The 12,800-nt window shown below is 38.1% G+C and overlaps 1 protein-coding gene across 3 annotated transcripts in view; it reads right to left on the bottom strand.

Annotated features, from left to right (window-relative positions):
- TTLL8 (tubulin tyrosine ligase like 8) overlaps positions 1-12,800 on the bottom strand; it is a 31,356-nt gene that overhangs the window by 1,951 nt on the left and 16,605 nt on the right. For all 3 annotated transcript variants that reach the window (XM_081957739.1, XM_081957740.1, XM_081957738.1), the window contains 7 exons: positions 12,226-12,340; positions 10,243-10,359; positions 9,459-9,639; positions 7,655-7,803; positions 6,313-6,559; positions 3,996-4,431; positions 895-1,360 (listed from right to left, as the gene is read on the bottom strand). In XM_081957739.1, the coding sequence (XP_081813865.1) occupies positions 895-1,360; positions 3,996-4,431; positions 6,313-6,559; positions 7,655-7,803; positions 9,459-9,639; positions 10,243-10,359; positions 12,226-12,340 (1,711 nt within the window). The remainder of the gene's footprint in view (positions 1-894; positions 1,361-3,995; positions 4,432-6,312; positions 6,560-7,654; positions 7,804-9,458; positions 9,640-10,242; positions 10,360-12,225; positions 12,341-12,800) is intronic.

Raw genomic sequence — 12,800 nt, 5'->3', positions numbered from 1 at the left:
TTATAAGAGGTTTCCTGAATTAGCTATGAATGTCCTTCTTTATTTAAAAGAAAGAGATCGTAATAATTTGTTCAGGGTAGAAATCTTAAATAAAGCACATGCAATTTTTGGAGATTAGATTAGATTTGGACCTTCTAAGATATTTTTTAAGAAAAGAAACACCAAAGACCTTCAACCAAATTGGGAATGCAAGGATGGGAAAGAAGGTTTCCCACCTTCACAGTCTGAAAGTGCAATCAAGGAGACAGTTGCTTCACAGCAGAATTTACACGATGTCTTCACGTTTCCTAGTGCAGATAGGAAAATTTAGAGAAGGGAAATGTGGCACAGAGAACACAATGCTTAACCTCTGCCCCATGGCAACAGGTATCATCTAAAGATACGTATGTGGAGGGTTTGAGGTTAAAGTGCCTTTGAGTCAAGCTTGACTTCTGATGACAGATGTGGACACAAACGTGCAACTACCTTGGTGATACAGAAGTGGTTTTTTCTAAGAGGGAGAACTGAGAAATTTATCAAAATTATTTGAGTGAAGTTGAAATAATTAAATTGTATGTGTGTGTTGGTGTGTGTATATACGCACATAATTTAACTCAGAGGTGGGATTCACTTACCTTCCCTACCGGTTCGCAAATGTGAGTGCATGTGCCGCACCTGCGCCTGCGCACCGCCATCTTCCCATGCACAGGGCTTGCCCATTATGTCGGGGCAGGTGGGCGGAGCCTCCCGCCCCGCAGCCGCCGCTACCAGTTTGCCCAAAGCGGAGAGAACCAGCTGAATATCACCTCTGATTTAACTATATATTTAGTTATATTGTATACTCTGTGTGTGTGTGTGTGTGTGTGTGTGTGTGTGTATGTGTGTGTGTGTGTATGATTTACATAAATATTTTACCTGTATCTTTAGAAGGCTGAAGTAATGCCCAGTCTAATGAATTTGAATTTGGAAAGCTGGTGGCTGCTTGATTTCCAGTCTGCTGTTTGGGTTCTTTAATGTCCTTGTTCTTTTTGGTATCAGGCGTGACTGTTGCATCTTGAAGAATAGTTATGCGAGGGAAATCTATGATTTTGATAGGCTTTTTGGGAGTCGACTTTACTTTAGTGCTTTTCTCAGACTTCTTCTCCAGGGTCTTCGGCAATGTGCAAGGAGTATTATTTCCATGTTTTACTTTTACGTTTTGCTTCTCGTTGATGGGTGGAATTGAGTCTCCTTTACTTTCGTAATTAGTTGCAGGTTGCACTACATTCAACAGGGGGTCAGCAAAATTAAAGTTGCTGATGACATGCTTTTTCATTTTCTTAAAACCAATTCCTTCCACAATGAGGTCTGTAGAATTAAATGGTGGCATATCCAACATGGGCTACAGAATAAAAAAAAACAAAGTCAACATTTCATTGTTAGTTTGACAATTTCATCTTCTCAAAATAAGTATTAGTTGAGAGATTTTCGTTCTCTAAGTTGTGGATTGATGAAGAAATGGAAAAGGTCTGTTAGTTCCCATCTAAAAATAATTATGACTCTTCCAGATATCTGTTCAGGGGTGGGTTTCAAAACTTTTTAACTACCGGTACTGTGGGCGTGGTTTATTTTTGTGGGCGTGGCTTGGCAAATTTATGTTTCAGGTTGGAGATGGGAAATAAAATATGCTGTAAAACCTTTTTTTTAAAAGGCCAAAGAAAGCAGCAACCCGAGCTGGGCCAAGCTGAACCCAGGAGAGCTGGAGGGTCTGAAGAGTGCGTAGTTTCGTTCATTGCCTCTGAGCTCTGGGGGGGGGGCACCAGCCAAGCGAGCAAGCTAGCAATCTGCCAGCTGCTGAGCACCCTGTTCATGAGTAAACTTGCTCACAAGTAAACTTCATATTAGAGGCAGCCAACAGATTCTGGCATTGCTCGCTTGGCTGCTGCACCCCCCCCCCCGTAGTTTGCAGGCAGCAAACGAAACTGCCACCTTCTGCCTCCGTGCATCAAGGAGGCAGAGAGACTTGATCCCATTTAGGAGACGGTGGTTGCGAAGCCTCGGGGCTCCCTGAGCAGCCCATGCTGCTTACTGTGTGTAGGCACTAGGAGGCAGTTGTGTGGATGCACATGGCGAAGATTAGGCAGGCGAGCATCAGAGCGAGCCGGTTCGGGGACGTGGCCAGCCAGCCATCACTACCGGTTCGGTGATCCATGCCCAATTACTACTACTGGTTTTCCCAAACCAGTCCAAACCGTGAGCAACTATATCTGTTGTATATCCAGTTTATTTTTCTGCTCTCTCTCTCTCTCTCTCTCTCTCTCTCTCTCTCTCTCTCTCTCTCTGTTTTTTTTACATTTTATTCTGCTTTTTTTTTCATATATAACTCGAGGTGGTGAATATACAGTACCAGCACTTCTTCCCTATTTTCCCCACAACAGCTCTATAAGATGAGTTGGCTGAGACAATGACTGGTCCAACATTATCAAGCCGATTTTTCATGCCTGAGACAGGACAAGAACTCAAAATCTCCTGCTTTCTAGGCCAACACCTCAACCACGACACCAAATTGCCTTTTTTATATCTAAAGTTATTTCTGAAAAGGTATTCCAAATACATGTATCTTGGAAAACCTTTTCCTGGTGCTAGCCCCCAAAATCAGTCTCAAAGCCTGTTGTTTTGATATAGTCACAGCTAGCATTCCTTAGCAAGATTATGTATTAATCTTCATTTGATTGTGCTGAATACTTAGTGAGCCAATGCCTTTTACATTGGCACAAGCATGCAAGGACCTAAACTTGTCAGGGCCACCTCCTGCAAACGGGAAGCTTTCTCTCTGCTCACCACTTCTGCTTTGCAAAATCTTTCCACAACCATGTTCGGTAGGAGCATCAAAAAGGGGCCATTTGATTATTTGGGGGAGGGGTTGCATTTACATTTCAGAGGAGTTTTCAGAACGAATGACTAATGGGAAGTGTTTTATTCAGGTGCATTAAAAATAAAAGGAGAGCTACACATAATGTATTTAATGTAGGGAATAGTTTAATAGTTTAATTTTATGAAAGGCAGCATAATGGAATAGCTAGGGCGGCAACCGGGAATTGCTCATTTCAAAAGATCTAATGTAACAGCATTGTCAAAAATGCATTAAGAGTTGTTAACCTAATTTTGTGAAGCTTCTTCTCCGGTAACACTGTACTGCAAACCAGGGCAAACAAAACCTTTGCAGGACCAATTCCCAAATAAAGCTCATCTGCCTGGAATCCACACTGTATAATGGACATTAATACAATTGAGCGAGCCCAGAGGTATTTCATGAGAAGAGTACTCTACTCCTCTGTTTGCGATAGGTTATGCCACTAGGCTGGAAATTTTGAACCTGGACAACCTAGAACTATGCCACCTATCGTCTGACCTAAGCTTAGTACACAAAATTGTTTGCTACAATGTCCTACCTGTCAATGACTACTTCAGCTTCAACCGCAATAATGCAGGGGGGAAAAAAGGATACAAACTCAAAGTAAACTGTTCCAAACTCGATTGCAGAAACGATTTCAGCAATAGAGTGGTCAATGCCTGGAATGCACTACCTAACTCTGTTGTTACATGACCCCAAAACTTTAACCTTAAATTGTCTACCGTGGACTTTACCCCATTCTTAAGAGGTCCACAAGCAAGCATGACGCAAAAGCAAGTGGAATGTGCAACCCCATGCAACAAATGTTAAGCATTGCAACAAAGAATGCTTGACTGCATATTAGCAAGTCTTTAAAAAGACAAGCCGTTATCATTAGAATCTATTAAAGACACCCAGGGAAATAAAACAGCATTATGTCAAAACTCTTTCAAAGTTACTAAAATTCAATTTTGCAAGAGGAGAGGACATTCTCTTGGAAGTAGAATTTCGTATTTCTCCATCGTTACTATTATTCATGTTCTGAAACCATGGTTCTAATTTCTCTAACCCCTAGTTAGATATAGTTAGAATCAAGCTATTTTGCATGCTACTCAGCTAGGGAACAAAACTAAATACTTCTTACTTGTCTCCACAAAAGTTCGAAATTTCCAGTTTCACAATTTTTCTCAAGCCTCTTGTCAAGCACAACCTTGATTGTGTCTTCTTGCACTTTAGCACAAAGGTCCATTGTAATTGGAGTAGAAGGATGCATAGTTGGGCTACTATTGATTTCAATCAACCAAGGTTTGAAATCGCTGCCAAGAATGAAATCGGCTCCATACAGTTCAAAGCTGCTCCTTCGTGCTTCCACCTGCTCCTGAGCCATCTTCATTATATATATTAGGATTTTTTTCATAGATGGATAGACGATGTTGCACCAAACATGGCCAAGGCCTCTCTTCTGCAGATACTCTTGGAATTTGCTACTGGACCACATGTTGTGATATGGCAACTGACAACTGCGATCTGATGCATTTTTGTAATTTTTCTGGATGAAATTATTGCAAACATGAACAGAACTGTGGAAATTATATGGAGCAGTTAGTCTTGTGTAGAGATGATACCAAACATAAAATATAAACATAAATACTGGGGAGTGGGAGGGATTGTAAGGATAATCCATTGAGTTAACTTAATTGTTTTTCTCTTATTTAAAAAAAAGTATAAGTACCCTAACCAGAAGAGACCACCTGTAGTTCAGCATCATTTAAAAATTAAAGTATTTAAATTATTATGAGATCTAATGTAAAATTAAAGAATTGCAAAGGTTTTGCTCCTGATAAGGTTGTATCACCTGAACTAGCTCAACACTGATTTTTTTTGGGGGGGGGGCAAATGGAAAAGCTTAGTCATCATCAAACACATTTTTGGTAACAAAATCAATTCTACTTGCAGTCATAACAACATGATAATTTGCACTGCACTTCACCCAGTGGTGTGATTCAGCCAGTTCGCACCTATTCAGGACAACTGGCTGCTAACTTTCTAAGCAGTTCGGAGAACCAGTTGTTGGAAGAAATCTTATTTTGTTTTCTTCCACATTATAGGGCTAATCCTGTAACGAAGGCAGGAAAGAAACATTCTGGTGTTGTTTCTAGCCTAATCTTTATTGCCCTGCTAACAGAAACTGCCTCTCTGGTTAACTCTTATTACATTGTAATAGCTAAGGCGAAGTGCCATCAATCTGAGTGATATTGAGTTGGCCTCACTCATGTTTAAAGAACCGGACTAACAATGTATTTCTACTTCAACTTGAGATTTACTTCAGGAAAACAAAATATCTTAGTTCTGAAGAATTTTGTATAGTGACTGCATCTAATTCATTCATTTTTCTCAGATCATCCTTGCCTAGAGCAAGGATGAGCTCATATATAGTTATATATTTTCATCTCAGTTATATTGAGTTTTAAGAAAATAAAATAATATCTCCATTCTCTTCATGCCAATTGATTTAACTCATTTAAATTTAAATTCTTACTCAGCCGGAAATGCTTCCATATGCAAACTACACATCCAAATCCAGCCAGACCTAGTCTAAATTATTTTAAAATCAGAAAAGCTACAGCAAGAGCATTCTATATAGCACCCACACTGGGCTCAATGATGCAATGGTGTTTTCATAATAGCCAGTTTACCAAAGAAAAGCAAAATCAAGATTCCGTCATGTTTTATTTCCCAGGACTGTTCCCTAAGAAAATCTACCAGATCAGATAGGATAGGGGCATGCTAGTTCCCTCCCCAAAATATACCTACTTTTTGGAGTATAAAACACACATTTCCCCCATAAAAGAGGGTGGAAATGTTGGTGCGTCTTATATACCGAATATGGCCATTTTTGTCCTCCCGGAACCCCACCCCCTCTGTCCCGTTTTTGCCAAAACCAGGCCTGTTTTTCACAAAGATGGGATGCGTAGAGAGTTTGGGAGGCCTGCAGAGTGCTGTTGGGGGCCAGGGAGGGCAAAAAACTACTTTTTTTCTTGTTTTCCTCTTCAAAATCTTGGTGCGTCTTATATTCTGGTGCATCTTATATTCTGGTGCGTCTTATAGTCCAAAAAATACGGTAGACATCTGATAAGAACTAGGAAGCATGCTTTCTCCATAGCAGCCCCAGTCGTATGGAACACTCTGCCCCCCCCCCCCCCAAAAAAAAGTTCAGCAGGCCTCCATCCCTTTAGTGTCCCCTAAGGCTTTGAAGATCTGGCTTTGCCCCCAAAAGCTGAGAGAAGATTAGATAATCAAACAGTAGAAGTCTGATCTGGCACCAGGTTTTTGTTTTTAATGGGTGGCCATATGTTTTAAATAAGTAAATGTTTACTTGAAATAAATCCCTCCATGGAATATTATCCATATACATAAACCACATATCATACAATCAAAATTAGAAGGTTAATCTTGGTTACCTGTGAAGATTTTCTAAGGAAAATCGCTGAGTTGAAAATCTCAGATAGCTTTCTTTGTAGAACCATATAGTCAATGGGTTCCAGTCAGTTACAAGGAACCACTGCCTAATATCAAATTTTGTATCATAAATGAGGAGTGGTTTCTCTATATACTTTTGGACAACCCACTTATGATCTTTAATTGGAAATTGATCGGTTGGTTCAACTAGTTTCAATATTTCATCCAGTCGGTTTTTGCATACTATTTCTGAAGAAAAAGACAGGAGAATTATCCTTTGGGCCTCAGGATACACCAGAATGGATAAGAATATTGCATATTAGTCACAAACATTGTGCTGCCTGATCACTGCTACCTGATGCTTTCAATCAAAAGTATTAACTAATACTACAATTGTGTTGCTCTTTGTCATACCTGAAATGGAAAATATCTTGTATGAATCTGTTTAATTAGATCTAAATTTTGACACAACAGCATTGACTTTTTTTGTCGGGATTTTGATGTTGGCTGATCTCGGTTTCTTCTTTGAAGGTTTCATTATCAAAGTAGGTAGCATTATCAGTGTTACATGAATTTATTTAGTAATTTCTCATTGGTAATTTATTTGGTAATTTCTTGATTTTAAGGTATAATCTCAATACATGGTGGCCCAAAAGCTTAGGGTTTTTTATAATGGAATGTGTGATCTGTTGCTTAGATTTAATAGCAATTGAGAAAAAAATAAATGTAAAAGCAATGCATCTTTTTCTAGAAAATGAATTACTTTTCAACAAGAAAAAATAATTATTTCAAAGAGAAGGAAATGTTTAAAAAGGTAAAGATTTCCCTTGCACATATGTGCTAGTTGTTCCTGACTCCAGGGGGCGGTGCTCATCTCCGTTTCAAAGCCGAAGAGCCAGCACTGTCCGAAGACATCTCTGTGGTCATGTGGCTGGCATGACTAAATGCCGAAGGCGCACAGAGCGCTATTACCTTCCCACCAAAGTGGTCCCTATTTTTCTACTTGCATTTTTATGTGCTTTTGAACTGCTAGATTGGCAGAAGCTGGGATAAGTAATGGGAGCTCACTCCATTACGTGGTGTTAGAGATTCGAACTGCCAAACTGCCATCCTTCTGATCGAGAAGCTCAAGGTCTTAGCCCCTGAGCAGACTTCTATAAAACTATCACCTCTTTGTACAATTTTTTTTTAAAAGTAGATACAGGTTAATCATCTTTTCTAATCTAAGAAAAAAACCATAATGAGAGATAATTGGCCTTCTCTAATAGATTCTCTGCTGAAAAAATATAAGATCTATCTGCATTTGTAAGGAAAAAACCAAAAAAACACAACCCATAATCCTACCTCTGCCACGGGATTTTGCTCCAGGCTTAATGATCCAGATGTTATGAAGACCATCAATCTCTTGCTGTGGGTTAAGTAGCCTAATTCTGTGCAAAATATTTTGACACTGAATAAAATAACTGTCTGCATTACAAATAACTGCCCCTTCACTGGAAAAAAAGCAAGAAAATTAAACCAACCCTGTAATAAATTTGTATTCAAAATTACTACAGTTACAAATTATTTGGAGTACAGCATGACATTTTAAGGAATAAGTTAGGATAAGTTAATAAGTTAATATAACTTCAGTTCAAGGATCCCTTTGGGAAAACAAGTAGATTCAATATAGCTCTGATACACACCAAAATTGTTTTTTTATTATTATTATTTTATTTTAATATAAACAATCCATCTTCCATTAAAGAGTGTGTCATCTTGGGTACAAATATTTTGTGCAAACAATTAAAATTACAATCATATTCATTATTTCATCTATTCCTAGCTTAATACCAATTCACATCAAAATTGTCGATCCCCCATATTTCGTGGGGGGTGTTAGTGGGCAGTTTTTAAAGGTTCTCATGAAAGTCTACGATGGAAAGACAGGAGGTTTCATTTTTCACAAATTTAGTGTACTGGAAACTTGACAAGTTAATGAAGTCCCTCCTTAATAGTCCTTCATACCTTCCCTAAGATCAGTTCTAGTATTTTTTTTATATTCTTTATTTACAATACTTTATACATTGATACACAATTATACACATAAGAGAGAAAAATCATAGTGTGAAACCCTTTTTGGTGGAGTCCTTGGTGCTTTCCAAATGTGGATGCTTTTTTTTGTAGACATTTCATTACCCAACCAGCAGGGTAATTGACACTGATGACGTTACCTAGTCAAGTAATGAGATGCCTACAAGCAAACAATTAAGTTCAGAGAGTACCAAGACTTCACAGCCCAACCCTGAGCTACATATATTCTCTTCTACTGAAAACTTTTTTCCTCAACTGACTGGAAACATGATGCGTGATACTTACAAGTTTATTTTCTTTTGAAAACCCTCAGCTAGCTAAGGAGAGCTTACTAGATGAAGGAGATAACATTTCTGCTGGGTGTTGACTAGCACTCTCTTACATATTGCACAAAGTAACACTTAACCTATAAGGAAGTAAAGTACTCCAGCCCAAAGAGCACTTGAGTGGCATAACATGAAAACCCACCTGGAGGCTGAATTTGCAATTGGAAGCAGGTGAATAAAAGCTGATATCTATTTCTGTCCTTCCTAAAATAATTGTTTCCTGTTCTTGAGGAGCTACCGGATATGCTACAAAGCATGGGAAGATCTAATGCTAAATGAAAATTTTATTGACGGTGGGCAACGAAAACAATGCAAATAAGCCCCTTGCTGATTTTTCCTCTCACCCTTTCCACCAGGACAAGGAAAATAACAAAGGGCAGCAAGCACTTTTCTTTACTGACTTCATGTTTTGCTTCACTAGTGTATGTAGGGTGTCAATTAAATTTTGCAAGTGACATGCATGCTCGTAGTGAAACATTTGTCATATGCTCAGAAATATCTTTGTCAATAGGTATGTGCATTCTTTTTACAAGAGAATATTTATTTTTGCCGATGAGCCACAGGTTTACCTATAGAGAAATATAACCAATTAATCCAACAAAAACCGTATGATGAAAATCCTACAGTATATATTCTGCATGTATCAAATTATAGTTTCCTCCAAAACAAAGGCCCATAAAATTAAACATCAAGATAAACATGAAGCTGATAGTAATTTTCAGTTAACGGACATGGAAGTCAACACTTACTGAATGAGAGAATAGTAACGGTCAATGAACTGATGCCATTCTGTTTCTGAAAATACTGGAGCATTATCTGTCTCTGCATCGATGTCTTCGTGTTCAAATTGTTCAAGATAGGCTTCACATACTTTGCATGCCATTTCTACAAGTTCTCCGGGAAGCTCCTTAACTTTCTTTACCTCATAATCTAGGAAATCGAGGCAAAATGCTTATCAGTGATGGCACGCTGTATGCCATTCAATCTACAGTACATCACAGAAATGACTACACCCCCTCACATTTTGTAAATATTTAAGTATTTGTTGCCAGCAGTTTAGACATTAATGCCTGCATGTTGCGTTATTTTGAGGGGACAGCACATTTACACTGTTATACAAGCTGTATACCAGTGAAATCCAGCAGGTTCAGACAGGTTCTGGAGAACCAGTAACAGAAATTTTGAGAAGTTCGGAGAACCAGCAAATACCACCTCTGGCTGGCCCCAGAGTGGGGAGGGAATGGGGATTTTGCAGTATCCTTCCCCTGCCACGCCCACCAAACCATGGCCACAGAACCAGGAGTTTTAAAAAAATTAAATTTCACCATTGCTATATACTCTATCTCCCCTCAAGGCTTTTTTGTAAGGTCCCTGTGATTGGGATATATAACATTTATGTAGTCCAAAATTTGCCAGAGGAAATAGGTTTTGTAGATGTCATTAAAATCAACATTGAAAATAAAAAGGCCGACTGATACTGCCACAAATGGACATTTATTCCACTGTAGAGACAGCTACAATTCTAAATAATACCTTTAATCTGAATTTCATCTTCTTTGTCACTGTTTTCTTTAAACGACCAGTCATCAGAAATATGCAAATTGACAATCCATTTAACTATGCAGAAGGCTGCTGTTTTTCTGAAGTCATCTGAAATACATGACATTTCTTTTAAGCAGCAAATTGTCTAAATGATAAAGCAGAAAGCAGAACTATAAGCATATGGTGAAAATCGTCCCAAATCCATCCAGAACCATTATTAAACTGCAGTGATACTGTATATTTGGTCCCATTTCCACAAGGGCAGCATGCCAAACTTGATGTGATATTGGAGATGTATTACTGAAAATCCAATATTTTTTTTATCTGCTATAATTTTACCAGGTGGAATGGACCTGGATGAGCATATAGAATAGGGTCTCAGTTACTCTCAGTAAGGAGAGAATTAAGATCTGAAGCAGCAGTGAGGAAATAAGTGAGGGCTGCAAGTGTGAAATTATTTAGAAACATCTCCAGATGCTTTTTCTCTCTAATCCACTCTGCCAACTAGTATAATTTGTGTCTCATTAGGAGATGCATCTTAGTACACTGTGAATGTTAAAGTATTGTAGTATTGCTTTTGTTTTGCTTTTCAAAAACAAGAATGAGAGTTGTCTGGAGTAACACAACTAACAATTCAAAAAATCTAGAGTACAATCTGTATTTGTAAAAGTGTAGGCCTAATATTGTCATACCGTGTTTCCCAGAAAATAAGACAGGGTCTCATTTTCTTTTAACCCCCGAAATAAGCACTTGGCCTTATTTTTGAGAAGGTTTCATTATTTTTGAGGTGCAGGATGCTGTGAGCGTGGTCACCTCATGGCTGCTGCTGTGTTGCAATATTTTCGGGGAGGTCTTATTTTGGGGGGGAGGGCTTGTTTTAGTGCATGCGCTCAAAAGCCCAATTGGGCTTATTATCCAGGGAGGTCTTATTTTCAGGGAAATAGGGTACTTCTTTTATTGTATAAAAATAATAAGTTTAGGAATATGAACATTAATATTGAATCATTATTAAAATGAATAATCTTTTAGGAGAAAGGGGTTAACTTGCAATTATCTGTTAGAGATAGTACATCATAAGTAAGTCCTATTCAGTCTATTCAGATATTTCCACAGACCCTCAATTCCTGACCCTGGCCAGAATAAAAATTAAAAGTGATAATTTATAAGTGATACATTCAAACCCTTAAAATTTGACATTGAGGTCCTCTTGGCAATTCCTCAGATTGGTTCTGATCACAAGCAATCAAGAAAAGAAGAAGCACAGCCATCTTCAATATGGACAAGTTCTACATTGTCTCTATTACACATTCTTCATTCCCCCAAAAAATTCTTGCTATTACTATTCTGCAGGATTTTTGGAAAAGAAAAAAAAAAAGATGGATGCAGCCATGGAAAACAGGAGCTCATTATAACACTTGAGTTTCCAAATAATTGGAAACTTTTGCCATAGTGTTATAGCCAAGTACAAAACTGTGCACAAAAATGTAATCTCTAGATTTGAGAAAAAAAATAGGACAGGTCAAGAGATTGCATAATCCTGTAGGAAAATAAACTGTTTTCATAAATCGATCTATGACAATTCCTAAATCATCTGCAGAAAGCAAAATTATTACATGGTTGTAAGTGAGCTTATAAAACATTCCTCTTCAAGGCAATAAATGTCAGGAAAGTTGCAATTTTAATGCGCATTTAAATTTTAGTTCTATTCATCTCAATGGATATTATTCCCAAATAAATGTAACTAAGATTGTCGTGCTGATATATCAATATGGATATTTTCTCTAATTTCCATTGGACTGGAAAAAGTGCTCAACTAGTGCATGTATTGTTACATAATTGTTATAGATTTTAGCTGCTTGCTGTCAGCCCCAATGATAAAAACGCTTCCACTGGCAGATGAAGAATCTTTCCCAGACTACAGAGCCTTCCATAGGCTAAGATGAAAGAAACTTTCCAATAAAACTTCCAACTTACCAATAAAAGCAGATTTCTCATCCTCTATACAGATGGCATAACACCGAGGAAAGAAACTGTTTGGGTTCACTGACACATACCATGGCAAATTCCTCAGGTGCAAACAGAGTCCTATCTATAAATAATACATGTATATACATTATCAATGCTTTTATGGACAATAATAAACTAGCTCTATCCAGGAGTGAGTACAGTTAGCATACCAACCAAAGTCATTCATATATAACGCTTTGTTCAGAGTTTCCCAATCTTGGCAAGTTTAAGATGTGTGAGTTAAGACACGTTCCCCTGGCTGACTGGGGAATTCTGGGAACTGAAGTCCACACATCGCAATGCTGTCAACCTTGAAAAACAGTTTATTGTACGCATTTTATTGGAGCTGTCCTTGTGCATGGTCTGCAAGCTACAGCATCTGGCAGTCATATCACTGTTCATATGCCACATCTGTTCATATTCCACATCTGTTGAAGCATCTGTTCTATTGACAATTCGTTGTTGAGCCAGAGTCAACAATTTTTCTTACATAAAAAATAAACATATGTCATGGGATTAGTATCTACCATCTTCTTAATTAC

Source organism: Natrix helvetica (genome assembly GCF_964273705.1).
Source record: "Natrix helvetica genome assembly, chromosome: 6".
Lineage (NCBI taxonomy): Eukaryota > Metazoa > Chordata > Lepidosauria > Squamata > Natricidae > Natrix > Natrix helvetica.
The sequence above is the reverse complement of the archived record's forward strand: the minus strand, read 5'-3'. Positions and strand labels throughout refer to the sequence as shown.